Here is an 18,845-nt window from a genome sequence, read left to right as displayed (position 1 = left end):
TGTGTAAATTAAAATTCCATGCATGTCATATCAAAAAAACAAAACAACAAAAAAACAGAACATCTCCTTCAAAAACCTATCTAGATTTATGATCTGTGCATGGATGGAAATGACACAAGAACCCAGAGACTTTTCATAATTTTATCTTTAACCTACTTAACTTTCATTATCTTTACTATAAGCTATCTGTATTTCTCTTGCTCAAATTTTAAAGTGCTACACAAAGAATATATAAAAAGCGAGAAACTTTATAAAAGGGGAAAGTATATACACATATGTATCATATATATATGATATCCACATATATATATATCTCCACATAAATACACATATAAGAGAGCATCTCTTAGGAAAAAAAGCAGCACAGGATGGGCCAGCTTTTAACTTTATCTAAGATTACTATTATCCCAACGATCACTTTACTGTTTTACCTTTATGAGGATCTTAGAATTTCTGTCATCAACAAAATGTGACTACAAATAATATTAAAAGAACAAATTTTCCAGCTAATTAAAATGCATCTAGGAAATTAAAAATTCTTACTGAAAATATCATGGGTAGCATCCATAAAAATGAACAGCTAAATTAATTGGACTGGAGAAGCAGCTGTTTTTCTCCAAGTACTGAACATTCTGAGGTACAAATGTGCACAATTTACCCAAGTCTAGCCTATTTTAAGGTCTAAAAAAGACAAGGCTAAATAATTTTAAGTTAGACAGCAACTTTAATCATTGTCTTTACAAACTGACAATAATATTCTGGTTAAACGAAATTTCCATAAAAATATTTTTTTTAATTAAGAAAAAATGTCAACAAGGAAAATCTACAACAATATAGGAATACTACATATTCAAACTAAACACAATTTGATACAGAATTATGTTAGAGGAATAAAATTAAAACACATAATGTTTAAAAAGCAAACACTATCATTTACTTACACTGTATATCTAATATGAAGGAATATCGGATGTCCTTTTCCAAGGCTGGATGTTTTACAACACAAGTAATTCTCCTTCCTTTGGCAAATCTGGTAGGAAAAAGCTTGTATTGGCTGACAATTGTTGCTGTTTCATTTGGAAAAGAAGTTGTAGTGGATTCCATTTCTCCAAGATCACCTTCCCAATCAATATGTGCAACTGGTTTTCCAGTGGCTGCGATACAAATGGCTGCTACTGTTTCATTTCCTCCATCAATTAAAGAATCTGGCCCTTTTATCAGGCTCACAGTAGGTTCAACTGTTTAAATTTTAAAAAATTAGTTACATTTCAATTAAGAGCATATTTACTCCTTCCAAGCCATATCTAGCCACATTTCATAAACTTAAGGACAACTGAATATAAGATACACACACACTAAATGCCAACACCAAATGGATTCTTAGAACAAGAGAAGATTGAGTCAGGCCAATCTAGAAGCAAGACTTTATATAACCATCACAAAGATGGTTCTCCCTGCCCTGATAGAGATACACCTTTTTTTATCGGGACAAATGAGTTTCTTCCAAAGTTAACATATAAAAAAAAATCTGCAAACTTAATCATAATTTCCATTAGGAGATTCAAGGTACTATTATTCTGAAATGAAAAATAAAAAAGCAGTTTTAATATATAATGCTTCAAGCTGTGGCAAAAATGTTTATATTTAAATTACAACTGTTAAAATATATAGCATTAACAGTTATGCTTACTGAAATGTACATGCTACCTACCTTTATCTGATATAAGAAAGATCCTCAGCAGAAGTAACCTTAGTGTGAGATCCTTTTAATCTACCCTCCACATACATGCTAGCAGTCTCTTCAGATTTTCCAGTAAATTTAATATGCTCCTTTCTGTATAAATTCCTTAGTACTCACTTCATGTGTTCTTTGGCTCCAGCCTATAGTTTACTGTGTCCATTAAGTTTTTAACCTAAAAGACTTATTTCCAAAATTTTTAATTGGGTCATTTTTAAAATATATTTTTGTCTCAATTTTCTGTTCCTGAGGTTTATTCATGTAGGATCATTTAGCCTTCAATTATTATTTTGCAATTCTTTGTTTTACTTTTAGATCATTTAGATTTGCATACAATTGTATCAATAATTAGTCTTAACTACTGTATGGTTCATTTACTGTTGAATATTGGTGCTGCTTCCTCTTTGGAAAAAAACGATTTTTTAAGAAACATTTTCACTCATGTATCTTGGTATATTTTTAAAAATGTTTCTCTAGTTTTTCTCTTGCTTCTATGTTTATTTCCAACTTTACCAAGTAAGGCCAAAAAGCTTTCCAAAGTACCAATTTACTCTCAGTCTTAGCACTCTGACTGGTCCCAACATACCCACTACAGTTGATACTGTCAGACTTTTCAGTGTCTGACAATCTTGTAAGTATATAACAGCATATAATAGAGACCCTGTTTTTAATTTCTCAGTTATAAATGACACTAAGAATCTTGTCTTGTTCATGAGCCATTTGGGATTTTTCTGAAAATACCTATTAAAGTCCTTTTTTTTTTTTTTTTTTAACTGATTGGGGAGAGTCCATTTCTGATTATATGTGCAATATCTTCTACCATTTAGGGCTTCTTTCTTTATAGTGTGTTTTGATGAGCAGAAGTTTTTAATTCAAATGTATAAAATTCATCCGTTAACTGTTTTTTATATACAGGCACACCTCACTCCATTGTGCTTCACAGATATTGCATTATTCACAAATTGAAGACTTCTGGTAACCCTGTATTGAGCAAATCTATTAGCATCATTTTTCCAACAGCATTTTCTCACTTCCTATCTCTTTGTCATATTTTGGTAATTCTCAGAATATTTCAAGCTTTTTCATTATTATTATATTTGTTATGATGATCTGTAATCTTGGATGTTACTACTGTAAAAAGATTAAAACTGGCTGAAGACTCAGATGATGGTAAGTATTTTTTAGCAATACAGTGATTTTTTACCTAAATTATGTACATTGTTAAGACAATGCTATTGCACACTTAACAGACTACAGTGTAGTATAAACATAATCTTTATAACACTGTGAAACCAAAAAATTCATGTGACTGTTTTACTGTGATATTTACTTTATTGGTCTGGAACCGAACCCACGTTATCTCCGAGATATGCTTGTACTAAGAATTACCTCTGTACTTCGAGGACAAATTACTATGTGAGATAAATATATATATAAATACTTATATACACACACACATATACATTATATATACATACACATTATATATATATACATAGACATTATACACATACACACACATACATACATATATGGGCTTTGCTGGTGGCTCAGATGGTAAAAAATCTGCCTGCAATGAAGACCTGGGTTCAGTCTCTGGATGGAGAAGAGTCCCTGGAGAAGGGAATTCTCCAGGTTTCTTGCCTGGAGAATCCCATGGACAGAGGAGCCTGACAGGCTATATATATATAGTCCATGCAGGCACAGAGATGGACACGACTGACAGTTTCTTATTCTCTGCAGAAATTCAATAGATTGACCTATCCCTTCAAATGGTAAGCACTGTTTAATAGTCTATGTCAGATAATTCCAACACCTTACACAGGTCTTTTTCTCTTCTTTTTGCACTGGGTGCTTCTGGGGTCTTCTTTACTTATATGCCTGGTCATTCAAGCAGATCATATGCTTGAATTTGAATAATTAAGGTAGAAATAATTTGAGGCTTAGAATACAGTACCTTTCTTCCAGAAAGGATCTTTCTTTTCTTCTGCTAAGCTAGCTTCTAAGAACACTATCCAGCCCAGGGTCTCAATTTCAGATTACTCAAGTGATATAAACCAAGCCTCAAAGTCTGTAATAAGGCTAGTTTACTGTGGGTGAACTACTCTTCTGAAAATGTTAAGTCGTTGGGTACCAGGAGAATATAAGAAAAGTTATTAGATATCCCATCTTGAGCAGACATACACTTAGGTATTTGTCTCTCTCACTTCTCAAGGTTCTCAAAATCTTAGTTCATCATCTTAGGTATCTCTTCTGAATTGTTGAATGTCCTCAAGGTTGAATACAGATTTCAGCTTTCAGAGACAGGTTTATTTCTATGTTTCTACTTTTTCTTAGATTTTAGTGTATATTCCTTACTATATTATTATTTCTTTGAAGTTTTCAATGGTTTTTAATGTTTCACGTGCCCATCCCCCAACCATGGCAGAGTCAGTGTGAATAACCTGTGCCATCAATAGAGGATTTTATCTTTGAGGAAATATAAAAATTATTTTAAAGTTAATTTTAAATTATATTATTTGTTTCTTCTGAAGGGACTCAAACCCCTGGTTGTAGACTACAATGGCTTTCTAAAGTTACTTTTCTCGTATTTCCCAACATTTTAGTTAGCTTCTCTGCACTTCGTCCCTGGAGGTTTCGCTGTCACTCCCTCTCCTACCCAGTGCCCTCTATACTCTGATTTGTAGGAATATGACGTTTTCCCAGCCCTATATTAACACCAGGATTGTTAAGACCACTTCTTTCTGCTGGTTCTTTCCCCCATCTCCAAAGTGTCTTCCACATGTACACAGCAAGTTCTAAACCAAAGACTTCAGAGGGCCCTTCTGTAGGTCTCTAAAGCACACACATTCTTTCTCTTGGATACTCCCTTTCTACTTTCTGCTCCACAAATTCTAAACATCTGTCCAATCCATCTCTTAAGCTCAGTGAGACCAGTATTCTTTACTTGAAGCCCTTGTCACTGAGTTGCCACTGGAGACTGATTAAAGAGGAGGCTGGAGCAACTGCATAATTCTTGCCTATCTTTCTTCTTTCAGGGATCATAATCCTATCATGCCTATTGCCCAATGACTAAAAACTAGTTGGTTAGTTTTCTTGTTAGAGAGAGAAAGGGTAAATCCCATCCCTGTTACTCCATTATGTCTGGCAGTAGAAGTCTTTTTTTTTTTTTTAATTATTATTACAAAAGTATTACTAAAAATTAGAAAAAAAAAAAAAAGAAAAATATCCACAACTATAATATACTAATATAGTCATTATCATATACTTCCACTTCTTTCTCTTTATTTTTGTATCCAGTGTCTATATAGATGTAATCATGGTATTCCTACAGTTTTTTGGCTCATTTTATTTTCAAGCAGCAATACTTCTATTAACTACAATTTTAATCACTATATAATATCTCATATATCAAGAAGAAGCAATCAATTATACAATAACTCTTCTCCTATGGGACATTTGTTGTTCAATTTTCTTAAAAGTGTTTTGCTATATTACATTCCCTTAATTCAGGTCTATTGCTCATTCCTTTGAAACTCTAATGTCACTAACTCTGCCTAATCTACACACTCAATGCTTTTCTTTGTCTATTTTCTTTGACTGACTTGGTAGAAATCTGATACTTAGAGCAGTTCTTCCCAATCAGTTCCAAAAGAATTAAGTTCTAATGCCTTCAGGTATCTGCTCTAAGTAATAGATTAACTTCTGGGATATGCATTTAGAATGATAGTAGCTATGTGCCAACCATGCATGCTAGGTCGCTTCAGTCGTGTCCAACTGTGACACTAGACTGTAGCCCACCGGGCTCCTCTGTCCATGGGATTCTCCAGGCAAGAACACTGGAGTGGGTTGTCATGCCCTCCTTCATGGGATCTTTCTAGCCCAGGAATTGAACCTGCATCTCTCATGTCTGCTGCATTGGCAGGTGGGCTCTTTACTGCCAGCGCCACCTGAGAAGTTGGATGTGCCAACCACAGGAGCACTGAAAAAAATGGGTCACTGAAATCATTTCTGTAGGGCTTGATTCTCACCGTGGGAAAAATGTGCTAGAGCAATCTTAAAAACTTTATCTTCTCTTGATATAAATAATATTACTTTAACAGTTTTTTGCAAAGCTATGTTTTTGAATTGTTCATCTCTATTTCTTCTAATCCCTGCCCTAATAAAACTTCCGTTACTTTCTGTCTCTTAAAAACTTTTATCTGATAAACATTACTACCTGAATGATCCCTAATTTTATTCACTTTTGATACAAAATGTGGTATCATTTGTCTATGTATCCTCCAACTCAGTAAGCCAAAGGTTGAATTCATCATCTCATCCTCCCAATCCCCAACTTGATTTTCATGCAGACATGCCAATTTAAATTAATGGCAACATAATTTACTCAACCACTAAGGCTCAAAACCTGTTACTGTTCAAACCTTCTTGGTTTCTTATATATAGTCAGTTACAATGTTCTGTTAGTTTCTCCTTCCTAATAGCTCCCTTCTTCACTCAAGTGGCATAAATTAGAAAATTAACGTCAAGCTTTCATGGCCTCCTATCTGAGGCATTATGATTTCAGGACTCTTCATTGTAATCCATCAAAAACACCTGACTGATCTTCCTAAATGACAACTTTCATCACATTACTTACAAATCAAGTCTATGAGTTGACACTCCTCTAAGCAAGGTGAGAAGATGGTCAAAGTAGTGTTTTTCAAACTTTACCTACTGTGCATAAAAATTACTTGGGGATCTTGCTATAATAGATTTATCATTCAACAAGTCTGGGGAGGATCTGAATTCTGTATTTCTAACAATCTCCCAAATGATACCACTGCTGCTGGCTCATGAATCACACTTTAAACAACAAGAATCTGGGACTTCCCTGGTGGTACAGTGGTTACAGCTATACACTTTTCACTAAAGGCATGGGTTCAATTCCTGGTCAGAGAACTAAGATCCTATGTGTCACGTGGTACAGTCAAAAATAATAAAAAATAAAATAAATAAACAGAAAGAACTTGAGAATAAGAGACGGGAGAAATACAACATGCTCAGTTTGCATTTCAAGTAATATAAGGTTCAAATTCCCAATCTTGATATTCGAGTTAAAGTGGTCCTACTCTACATTTCTAGCCTTTAATTCTTGACTTTATATAAATCCTTTGAACAATCAACAGATTATTCAGTGGTCCCTCAGAGGACACTTGGCAATGCTGGGAGACATTCTAACTTGGCACAACTTCTAAGGAACTGCTACTAGTATCTAGTGGGTAGATGGCATGAAGGCTGCTGAACAGTCTGTAATGGACAGGACAGTTTACCCCAGCAAAAATTTCCAGGCCCAAACTTCAACAATGCCATGGTGAAGAAACTCTGCCCTAATGTATGTTGTTTTCTGCTTCCTTGCATTGGCTCACTTATTCCCCCTCTGTATGTTTACACCATTCAAGGACTGGCTCAACTATTTTTCAACAAAACATTTCTGAACTAGAGTTAACTTAGCTATTTCCATACCCTACTTAAATAACAGTGTATTATTGCTATATGCCAGAAACTCTTATAAGCTTTACGGATACAAAGTCAAATTTTAAAGTGCACAGTTGCAGTCCACCACAGGTTTATAGTGAAAAAGACATAGTGCTAAATTAACTGCTGCAACAAAGATGAGCTCAAGATATAATGGCAAAAGAGCAAAATAAAATCCCTATCAAGCAGCAGAGGGCTAGATATTTTTAAAATGGCTACCAAAAGGATGTAGTTTGATGAGTAACAGTTAAATAGAAGAAATGCAGGAAGAAAAAGACAGGAGGGGAAAGGTGGCAATCTCTTGAGAAGAGAGGCATAACAAAAAATACATATAAAAACATAAGTGTTAACATACCACAAATAGTTCATTATGATTATAAAATTCGGGCTGTTGGGAGAAGTAGAGCAAGGAATGGAATAGATGAAATTAGAGAAGCAGACACAGGTAAAATCATGACTGGTCTTATACTTTAAATAATCCTGAGTTTTAAACCACTGAATGTTTATTAATTTAGGAAGGATTACTAAAATTTAAAGTAAAAAATCTTATTCTCATGAGTTCTCTCTTCTACATACAAACTATCTTTTTTTCTTGACACTTATTTTTTTTTAAATTTTTTACCCCAATGGTTTGCACTTGACTTTTTAGATATTAATACCTTGTCTTCCAGTTAAAACTGTTCTCAAAAGTATCAATTTTGTAAACCTAAGTTATATTTTCCCCACAGCCCTTAGGACAGGGTCTTAAACACAAAGTCTTCAAATATTTAATTTTATTTTTATTTTTAAATAGTTTTTCTCAACATGAAAAAATATGTAACAAATTTGGACAAAATTTCTTTCCTGAACTTCAGAGATCCTGAAATCACACCATTAAATATTAGAGGCTGTGTAACTGTTTGGTTCTCTTGAAGCAGACAGTGAGATCAAGTGAGGAGTGCAACAAGTTTATAAAGGAGAAAAGATAAGGAGGATTGAGTAGGGAAAGCTATTAGCAGACCTAACAAAATCCCTGACAGGCAAACAGGTGGATTCAGAGCAAAGACCATCCATTAAAGGCGTTCCACTTTAGGTGGAAATGGCTAAGGTTGCTAGTAGTCCTTGGTCCTCATACTAGTATTCTATGAGTACTCACCAGCTATTCCAGATTGGTTTACCTTTCACTGCGGGTGGCTACTTTAATGCTAATAAGCTCTTTCTAAAGTTCACCATAAATTTTAACAGTTATCACACAGTAAAAGGCAGAAGATCCTTCAATGGAAGCAACAGCCCATGATTCAAATAGCTACACAAATCCACAACAGCAGAAATAAAAATCTGATTTGAAAAACAAACATAAGACATCAATGGCTCTAAGACCACAGTCATTAAAACAAAATGGAAAAGCTTAAAGATGATAATTTAATTAAAGGTTGAAGTTTGAGGGGAAATAAACATCAAAGAATATTAGCACTTAGTATTATAAATAAAAAACATTAGCACTTAGCATTGTAAATAAAAAACAATCTTTCCTGAACAAAGTAAAATAGCTATGAACTACACAGCATTATACGGACAGGTAGATAGGGACAAGATTTTGTTTAAACAGAGTCTAGAATCAGAGTTTTATGACAGAAATTGAAAAATCATATTTGAATTCTTTCATTTAAAATTTACATTTATATGTAATTTCAAGCATTTTAAGTTTTTGAAAATATTTTTACTATAATCCTCACAACTACCACCAAAATATACAATTCAAGTACACGTACCTAATACAGTTACAGTTGTAGAGGACTCAGCATTTCCAAGTGGGAATGTAACAGCTTTGCATATGTATTTTCCAGAATCAGAGAATCCTATGTTATGTAGAGTAATTGTTGCATCATTAATTGAATAGTTTTTAAACAAGACTCTTCCCTGATATTCTCCTTGAACAGAGAATCCATGTTGAGGATGATGAACTGCAACAGTCTGTGAACTTTTGCCATGTATCTTCTCCCATGAAATTTGTGTTATAGTTTCATTTACTTCAATTAAACACTTCAACGAAACATTCTTTCCCCATACTGCTGTGACATGTGGCTCCACAATAATTGGTCCAGCTAAGGCACCTAAGGAAAATAGAAAAGCATAGTTCTTAAAAATGAATCTAAGTTATGCTAACATATGATCAAATTCCCTCCCTTCCTGTTTTCTACACACACACACATAGACACTAATGACTGAGTAAACAGGAAGAACTGAAAAGAGTTAGATGCTTCCAGGGCTGGATTTAAGACCCAAAGAATGATTCTTAAATGAATCAAATAATCACCTATATGTGTTGCAGTGGATAAAGCACTACACTGGGCCAACAGTAAGCTTAAAAGAAGGTCCTTCCCCAGTCAAGCCACTAGGTAAGGTCCCAGCCCTAGCTGACACCCTGACTGTAGCCTAGTGAGAGACTCTGAAACAAAGAACTCAGCTGAGTCATGCTTGGATTCCTGACCCAAAGAAACTGACATATAATAAAAGTATGCTGTTTTAAAACTACCAAACTTTAGGATATTTTGTTACTCAGTGACAGATAACCAAATCCTAAAAGTATCTTCCTTTGGAGGGTTTCTCTACCAAAAATCTGTATAAAACACACTGGTAAATACAGATCAACTGCCAGAAAACATAAATCAAAAAAAAACCCAAACAAACATATAAACGTGAAATCAAAATTTTCTATCTCATAAATCAAATTTATGTTTTTCAAGAAAACATAAAAACGAAAGTTAAAATCATCTAACTTCACCCTTATGATACTGATTCCTTCCTAAAAGCAATGGGCCAAATATAAATCATTTTATGAAACACAGGATTAATGCTCATTAATACTAAATTCAAGCAAGACACTCTTCACTAACAAGTATATTAGAACATTTATAGCAAATACATTGGGGGTATCATTTAAAAGATGATTAAGAAAAATGTTTAAACATGTTCAAACGGCTCTAAACAACAATAAAAACTTAATACAATATTTCCATGAACTTTTTTTTGAAGAAAAAAACAAACAAACCATAAATGAATACATTAAATAGATAATAGAGTTAACTTTCTTATCCAAGAGATGACTGAGGATATTACAGAAAAGGACTGACAATTCACATTGATCATACTTAACAGCTATGGAAGAAAAGTTGTCTTTTTTTTAACCACTCCACCAAAAAAAAAAATCAAGTCCAAAAAATGTACTTTCAACCATATGATAATTACAAAGCTTTTAAAATTTAATGTAATTAGTATAAAACATGAAAATATTCAAATGTATTTTAGCAAGATATCATAAGCCTAATACTAAACCTGAAGATACACAAATGAAAAAGCAGTTTATAAATATTAAAAATTTCATATAATATTATAAAATAACATATGGCTCTGTATTTAAAGAAAAAGACACAATGATTAAGATATTAAAAAATGTAAGGAATTTTTAGACTATTTATCACATTGAAAGGTCACATGGCTTTCTCATTGGAAGCCAAAAGGATATTTAATAGAATTTAATGTTCATTATCTGGATTTTTAAAAAGTTAACAATTGAAAAAAGAATTCTTAATAATACATTCTTCTAAATCAATGGACATCACAATGCTAAAATTAAAGGGGGGGCATGTTATTAAGGAACGATGAAGACAAGACGGTACACTATCATCATCATTCAACTTAGAATGGAAATTCTCATGCAATGAGACAAGAAAAGGAAACAGGGATGAATAGAAAAAGAACACACAAAATTATTATCTTGAAAATCTATTATTAGAAAAACTGAAGAAGGCCAAGGAAACCACTATTAGAACAAATAACATAGCTGCTTATAAAGAATGCAAACTGTATACAAAATATATATTCAACATGTTATAATATATGATAATCTTTACAAATTTACTGTAGAAAAAAACAGTATTAGTAAAAATATTAATATTTAAACTACTTAAATAATGTTGTAAAGAACCTGCAGACCTGAGCAACTGACCTGCATAATTGGAAGACATGTCATAGTCATGAGAAGGAAAATATAATGCTACATAGATGGCAAATCTCCCCATATTAGCACACAAATTCAATGTAACTGCAATGAAAACCATGACATACATACACACAACTGCACAGTAAGGAGGGGGTTGATACTAAAGTAAAAATAATAAAAAGCTTAGTATCTTAAAGCAACTTAAAATATATAAACAGATCAACATATATAATGGCATATGGTATGTAATATGTTCTATGAATGTAAATAATGAATTAGTGAAGATATGATGAAAGGACAAGAGCTAAATATTTGGAAACAGAGATCCCTGCTTTACATTAAACACACATACACACACAAAACCAAATGGAATGAAGATCTAAATGCAAAAAAATTAGTCACATATGCTATATATACTGACAATAATTTTTTGTATGTTCTGAAGATAAACATTAGTTACTGTAAGGAGTGAAATTACTAAAGATTAAAGAAATAACTTTTAGTTGTCACTTTGTGTTCTTCTTTGATGTCAGAATCACTTACAATAAGTAATGTTCATAATAAAAGCAAATAAACATATTCATCCTCCTCAGGTAGAGATACAGAAGGCATAGGATAATGGAATGAATGTTTGTGTCTCTCCAAAATATATATATTGAATACTAACTGGAGGTGGGGCCTCTTGGGATAATGATATTTGTATGAAGGCAGGCCCACATGCTGGCATTAGTGTCCTCATTTAAAAAGAGGAAGAGAGAAAAGAGCTCTCTCTTTCTGTCTACCCTGACAAAGCAAGAAGGTGGCTGTCTACAAGTCAGGAAAGGGTCTTCAACAGGAACTGAATCTGCTCACACCTTGATCTTGGATTTATCAAACTCTAGAACTTTGAGAAATAAATGTCAGATATTTAAGTCAACCAGTCTATAGTGTTTTTTATAGCAGGCTCACCTGACAAAGACATCAAAATAAACTGGAAAGGATAGCGCTAAGGATATCTCCTTACAACCTTAAGAATAATGGCTTATGGGGTAGCAATGTTCACACAGAATAGACAAACGACAAAGAGGATATCATATAATGACAAAAGAGTCAATCCAAGAAGCAGATATAACATTTGTAAACATATGTGTACCTAATAGAGATCTCTTCAAGAAAATTAGAGATACCAAGGGAATATTTCATGCAAAGATGGGCTCAATAAAGGACAGAAATGGTATGGACCTAACAGAACCAGAAGATATTAAGAAGAGGTGGCAAGAATACACAGAAAAACTGCACAAAAAAGATCTTCATGACCCAGATAATCACAAAGGTGTGATCACTCACACTCACCTACAGCCAGACATACTGGAATGTGAAGTCAGGTGGGCCTTAGGAAGCATCACTATGAACAAAGCTAGTGGAGGTGATGGAATTCCAGTTGAGCTCTTTCAAATCTTAAAAGATGATACTGTGAAAGTGCTGCACTCAATATGCCAGCACATTTGGAAAACTCAGCAGTGGCCACAGGACTGGAAAAGGTCAGTTTGCATTCTAATCCTAAAGAAAGGCAATGTCAGAGAATGCTCAAACTACCACACAATTGCACTCATCTCACACACTAGTCAAGTAATGCTCAAAATTCTCCAAGCCAGGCTTCAGCAACATGAACTGTGAAATTCCAGATGTTCAAGCTGGTTTTAGAAAAGGCAGAGGAACCAGAGATCAAATTGCCAACATCCGCTGGATCATCAAAAAAGCAAGAGAGTTCCAGAAAAACATCTATTTCTGCTTTCTTGACTATGCCAAAGCCTTTGACTGTGTGGATCACAATAAACTTTGATCCACAAATCTGAAGGAGATGGGAATACCAGACCACCTGACCTGCCTCTTGAGAAACCTGTATACAGGTCAGGAAGCAACAGTTAGAACTGGACATGGAACAACAGACTGGATCCAAATAGGAAAAGGAATACGTCAAGGCTGTATATTGTCACCCTGCTTATTTAACTTATATGCAGAGTGCATCATGAGAAACGCTGGGCTGGAAGAAGCACAAGCTGGAATCAAGATTGCTGGGAGAAATATCAATAACCTCAGATATGCAGATGACACCACCCTTATGGCAGAAAGTGAAGAGGAACTAAAAAGCCTCTTGATGAAAGTGAAAGAGGAGAGTGAAAAAGTTGGCTTAAAGCTCAACATTCAGAACACTAAGATCATGGCATCTGGTCCCATCACTCCATAGGAAATAGATGGGGAAACAGTGGCTGACTTTATTTTTCTGGGCTCCAAAATCACTGCAGATGGTGACTGCAGCCATTAAATTAAAAGACGCTTGGTCCTTGGAAGGAAAGTTATGACCAACCTAGATAGCATATTAAAAAGCAGAGACATTATTTTGCCAACAAAGGTCCATCTAGTCAAGGCTATGGTTTTTCCAGTAGTCATGTATGGATGTGAGAGTTAGACTATAAAGAAAGCTGAGCGCCCAAGAATTGATGCTTTTGAACTGTGGTGTTGGAGAAGACTCTTGAGAGTCCCTTGGACTGCAAGGAGATCCAACCAGTTCATCCTAAAAGAGATCAGTCCTGGGTGTTCACTGGAGGGACTGATGTTGAAGCTGAAACTCCAATACTCTGGCCATCTGACGTGGAGAGCTGACTCATTTGAAAAGACCCTGATGCTGGGAAAGATGAGAGCTGAAGGAGAAGGGGATGGCAGAAGATGAGGTGGTTGGATGGCATCACCAACACAATGGACTCCGGGAGACGGTGATGGACAGGAAGGCCTTGTGTGCTGTGGTTCATCAGGTTTCAAAGAGTCGGACATGAGTGAGCGACTGAACTGAACTGAATAGATGAGTACCTAAATATATAAAGCAAATAATAATAGACATAAAGGAAAGAATTGACAATAATATGGTAATAGTAGAGGACTATAATGCTCTACTTCTATCAGTGGATAAATCATCCAGACAGAAAACCAATAAGGAAATACTGGTCTAAAATGCAGACAAGATGGACTTAATAAGTATCTACAGAATAGTTATCTCATCCAAAGCAGCAAAATACACATTCTTTTAAAATGCATATGGAACTTTCTGCAGGACAGGTCACATGCTAGGCCACAAAAATATCTCAATAAATTCAACAAATTGAAATTATATCAAGCATCCTTTCTAACCACAATGGTATGAAACCAGAAATTAATTATGGGAATAAAAATGAAAAAATAGAAATGTGGACACTAAACAATATGCTATTAAAAACAAAACAAAAAATGCATCTATGAAGAAATGAAAGAAGAAATTAAAAAAGAAATACCTTGAGACAAATGAAAATAGAAACACAACTTTCCCACATCTATGGGACACAATAAAAGCAGTTCCAAGAGGGAAGTTTATAGATATATAAGTCTACCTCAAGAAACAAAAAATCACAAACAACATAACTTTCCACCTAAAGGAATTAAAAAAGAACAAAGCCCAAAGGTAGTAGGAGGGAAATCATAAAAATCAGAGCAGAAATAAGTAAAATAGAGAGCCCCCCACCAAAAAAAACCCACCAATAGAAAGGATCAATGAAACCAAGAGCTGGGTTTCTGAAGAGATAAACAAAATTTATAAACCTTTAGCCACCATCTTCAAGTATAAAAGAGGGCCCAAATAAAGTTAGAAATGAAAGAGAAGTTCATTTCACCACCATCACAGAAGTACAACAATCAATCACAATGCTAGTTATATGACAACAAATTGAAACCCTCTCTGAAATGGATAAATTCCTAGACATTATAATCTACTAAGACTGAAGCAGGAACAAATAAATAGAAAATCTGTACAGACTAATTCAGCTCAATTCAGTCGCTCAAGTCATGTCTGACTCTGCGACCCTAGGAACTGCAGCACGCCAGGCTTCCCTATCCATCACCAACTCCTGGAGCTTGCTCACACTCATGTCCGCTGAGTCCCTGTAATTACTAGTAATTAAACGGAATCCGTAATCCGAATCCTCCAAGAAAACAGAAGTCCAGGGCCAGACAGCTTCACAGGGAAACTCTACCAAACATTTAAAGAAGAGTCAATATCTATCCTTCTTAAACTATTCCAAAAAGTTGAAGAGCAGAGAGCATCCTAAAATTCTGCAAGGTCAGCTTTCCCTTGATACCAAAGTCAGAAAAAGACACTACAGAAAAAAGAAAGAACGAAAACTGCACGCCAGTATCTCTGATGAACATAGATGCAAATATTCTCAAACAAAATAAATACCAAGGAATAAACCTACCTAGGGAGACAAAAGAGCTATATACAGAAAACTGTAAGATACTGATGAAAGAAATCAAAAATGACATAAACAGATGGAGAGATATTCCACGTTTATGGGTTGTAAGAATCAATATTGCTAAGTAAGTCAGAAAGAGAAAAACATACAATATATTAATACATATATATGGAATCCAGAAAGATGGTACTGATGAACCTATGTGCAGGGCAGTAACTGAAATGCAGACATAAAGAACAGACTTATGGACACAGGGTGGGGGGAGGAAGCAGACAGTGGGACGACTGGAGAGAATAACATGGAAACATACACTATCCTATGCAAAACAGATAGCCAATGAGAATTTGCTGTATGATTCAGGAAACTCAAACCCGGGCTCTGTAACAACCTAGTGGGGTGGGATGTGGAGGGAGGTGGGAGGGAGGTTCATGAGGGAGGGGACATATGTATACCTCTGATTCATGTTGATACATGGCAGAAACCAACACAACACTGTAAAGCAATTATCCTTCAATTAAAAGTAAATACATTTAAAAAGTATATTAGCAAACAATTCAACAATACACAGAAAGGATCACATTATCATGATCAAGAAGTACTCCACAATGGAAGGATGGTCCAATATCTGCACATCAATCAATGTGATACACCACATTAACAAAACAAAGGATAAAAAAGCACATGGTCATCTCAATAGACACAAAAAATACATTTGAAAGAATTTAACATCTATTTACAATAAACTCTCGACAAATTTGGTACAGAGGAAACTATCCCAATATAATAAAGAAAAAGGCAGTGGAACCCCACTCCAGCACTCCTGCCTGGAAAATCCCATGGACAGAGGGGCCTGGTAGGCCACAGTCCATGGGATCCCTAGGAGTCAGACACGACTGAGCAACTTCACTTTCACTTTTCACTTTCATGCATTGGAGAAGGAAATGGCAACCCACTCCCGTGTCCTTGCCTGGAGAATCCCAGGGACCGGGGAGCCTGGTGGGCTGCCGTCTATGGGGTCGCACAGAGTCAGACACGACTGAAGCGACTTAGCAGTAGCAGCATGACAAATCCCAGTAATCATGTATGGATGTGAAAGGTGGACCATAAAGAAGGCTGAGTGACAAAGAATTGATGCTTTTGAACTGTGGTGCTAGAGAAGACTCCTGAGAGTTCTTTGGACTGCAAGGAAATCAAACCAGTCAATCCTAAAGGCAATCAACCCTGCATATGCATTGGAAGGCTTCATGCTGAAGTAGAAGTTTCAATACTCTGACCATCTGATGCAAAAAGCCAATTCATTAGAAAAAGACCCTGATTCTGGGAAAGACTGAGGGCAGGAGGACAACGGGGTGACAGAGGACAACATGGTTGGATGGCATCACCGACTTAATGGACATGAGTTTGAGCAAACTCCAGGAGATGGTGAAGCATGGAGCACGATGGAGGGAAGCCTGGCATGCTGCAGTCCATGGCGTCGCAAAGAGTCGGACACAACTGACTGAATACAACAATGACAAATCCACAGCTAATATTATACTCAATGGTGAAAAGCTAAAAAGCTCTTCCTTTAAGATCAGATAAAACAAGCATGCCCACTCTTGCCACTTCTCTGTAACAAAATAATGAAAGTCCCAGCCACAGCAATCAGACAAGAAATTAAGGCATTTCATTTGGAAGGGAATAAGTAAAACTGTCATTGTAGATGACATGCTACTACTAAAGTCTTCACCAAAAAAAGAGAGAGAAGTAATATGTAGATTCAGTGACATTACAGGCTACAAAATCAATATACAAAAGTGTGGATTTCAGACTTCCCAGCAGTCCAGTGGTTAAGACTCCAAGCTTCCTCTGCAGGATCCATGGGTTCAATTCCTGGTCAGGGAAATACGATCCCACCTGCCATATGCATGGCCAAACAAAACAAAACCTGGTGGATTTCTATAAACAGTGGCAAACCATCAGAAATAGAAATTAAGACAATTCTATTTACACACAACTCCACTGAAAAGAGCACCTAGGAAAAAATTTAACGAAGGTAAAAGACCTCTATGTTGAAAGCTGTACTACACTGATCAAAGAAATTGAAAAAGACACAAATAAATGGAAAGATATCTCATGTTCATGGATTGTTAAAACACCCTTACTACTCAAAGCAATCTACAGGCTCAAAGCAATTTTCATCAAAATTCCAGTGGCACACTTCATAAAACTAGAACAAATAACCTTAAAATTCATATGAAACCACAAAAGACCTCTAACACCCTAAGCAATCTTTAAAAAATTTGGAGGCATCACACTCCTTGCCTTTAGACTATACTACAAAGCTACAATAATCAGAAAAGTATGGTACTGGTATAAAAAACAGACACATGCTCAATGGAACAAAATAGAGTACAGAAACAAATTCATATATATACACTCAAGACAGATTAAAGACCTAAATGTAAGACCTGAAAACTTATAAGACTCCATAAGAAAGCATAGGCAATACTCTTTGAAATTACTCTCAGCAATATTTTTTTTGGATCTGTCTCCTCAGGGAAGGGAAACAAAAGGAAAAATAAACAAATGGACCAAACTACACTTAAAAGTTTTTTCATAGTGAAAGAAATCATCAACATGAAAAGACAACCTATTGAATGGAGAAAGATATTTGTAAATGATATGTCCAATAAGGGATTACTATCCAAACTACACAAAGAACTACTGGAACTCAATATCAAAAGACTAAACAACCCTATTTAAAAAATGGGCAGAAGACCTGGATATGCATTAATCCAAAGAAGAAACAGATGGCCAAGAGGCACGTGAAAAGATACTCAACATCATTATTATCAAATGCAAACACAAACCACAATGAGGTATCATTTCACATCTGTCAGAATGGCTATCGTTCAGAAGACAAAAAAATAACAAGCATTGGTGAGAATGTGCAGAAAAAGGAACCCTTATGCACAGCTGATGGAAAGGTAAATTGGTAGTCACTACAGAAAGCAATATGGAGGTTCCTCAAAATGTTAAAAACAGAGTTACAATATGATCTAGCAATTGCACTCCTGGGTGTTTATCTGAAAAAACACCACCAATTTAAAAAGATAGATGCATGCCAATATTCAAGTAGTATTAATTTACAATGGCCAAAATAAAGAAACCCCTAAAAGATGTAATACAAATATACATACACACACACACACAGAATTTTACTCAGTTATTTAAAAAAATAATAATAAAACTGTGCATTTGTGACAAAATAGATGGACGGACCTGGAGGGTATATTTTGCTTAGTGATATAAGACAGAGAAAGACAAATACTGTACGTTTGTTCTTATATATGAAGCCTAAAAAAAT

At 35.1% G+C, this 18,845-nt stretch overlaps 1 protein-coding gene across 4 annotated transcripts in view; it reads right to left on the bottom strand.

The window, feature by feature from the left end:
- NECTIN3 (nectin cell adhesion molecule 3) overlaps positions 1-18,845 on the bottom strand; it is a 145,599-nt gene that overhangs the window by 90,280 nt on the left and 36,474 nt on the right. For all 4 annotated transcript variants that reach the window (XR_009731020.1, XM_061389289.1, XM_061389371.1 and 1 more), the window contains exons 2-3: positions 9,007-9,348; positions 942-1,238 (exon numbers count right to left, since the gene is read on the bottom strand). Coding sequence is in view for 3 of the 4 variants with exons in the window: in XM_061389289.1 (XP_061245273.1) it covers positions 942-1,238; positions 9,007-9,348 (639 nt within the window). In the remaining variant the exon portion in view is untranslated. The remainder of the gene's footprint in view (positions 1-941; positions 1,239-9,006; positions 9,349-18,845) is intronic.

This window comes from Bos javanicus, chromosome 1 (assembly GCF_032452875.1).
Source record: "Bos javanicus breed banteng chromosome 1, ARS-OSU_banteng_1.0, whole genome shotgun sequence".
In the NCBI taxonomy this organism is placed as follows: domain Eukaryota; kingdom Metazoa; phylum Chordata; class Mammalia; order Artiodactyla; family Bovidae; genus Bos; species Bos javanicus.
Note: the sequence above shows the minus strand (reverse complement) of the source record. Positions and strands in the feature narration are given on the sequence as shown.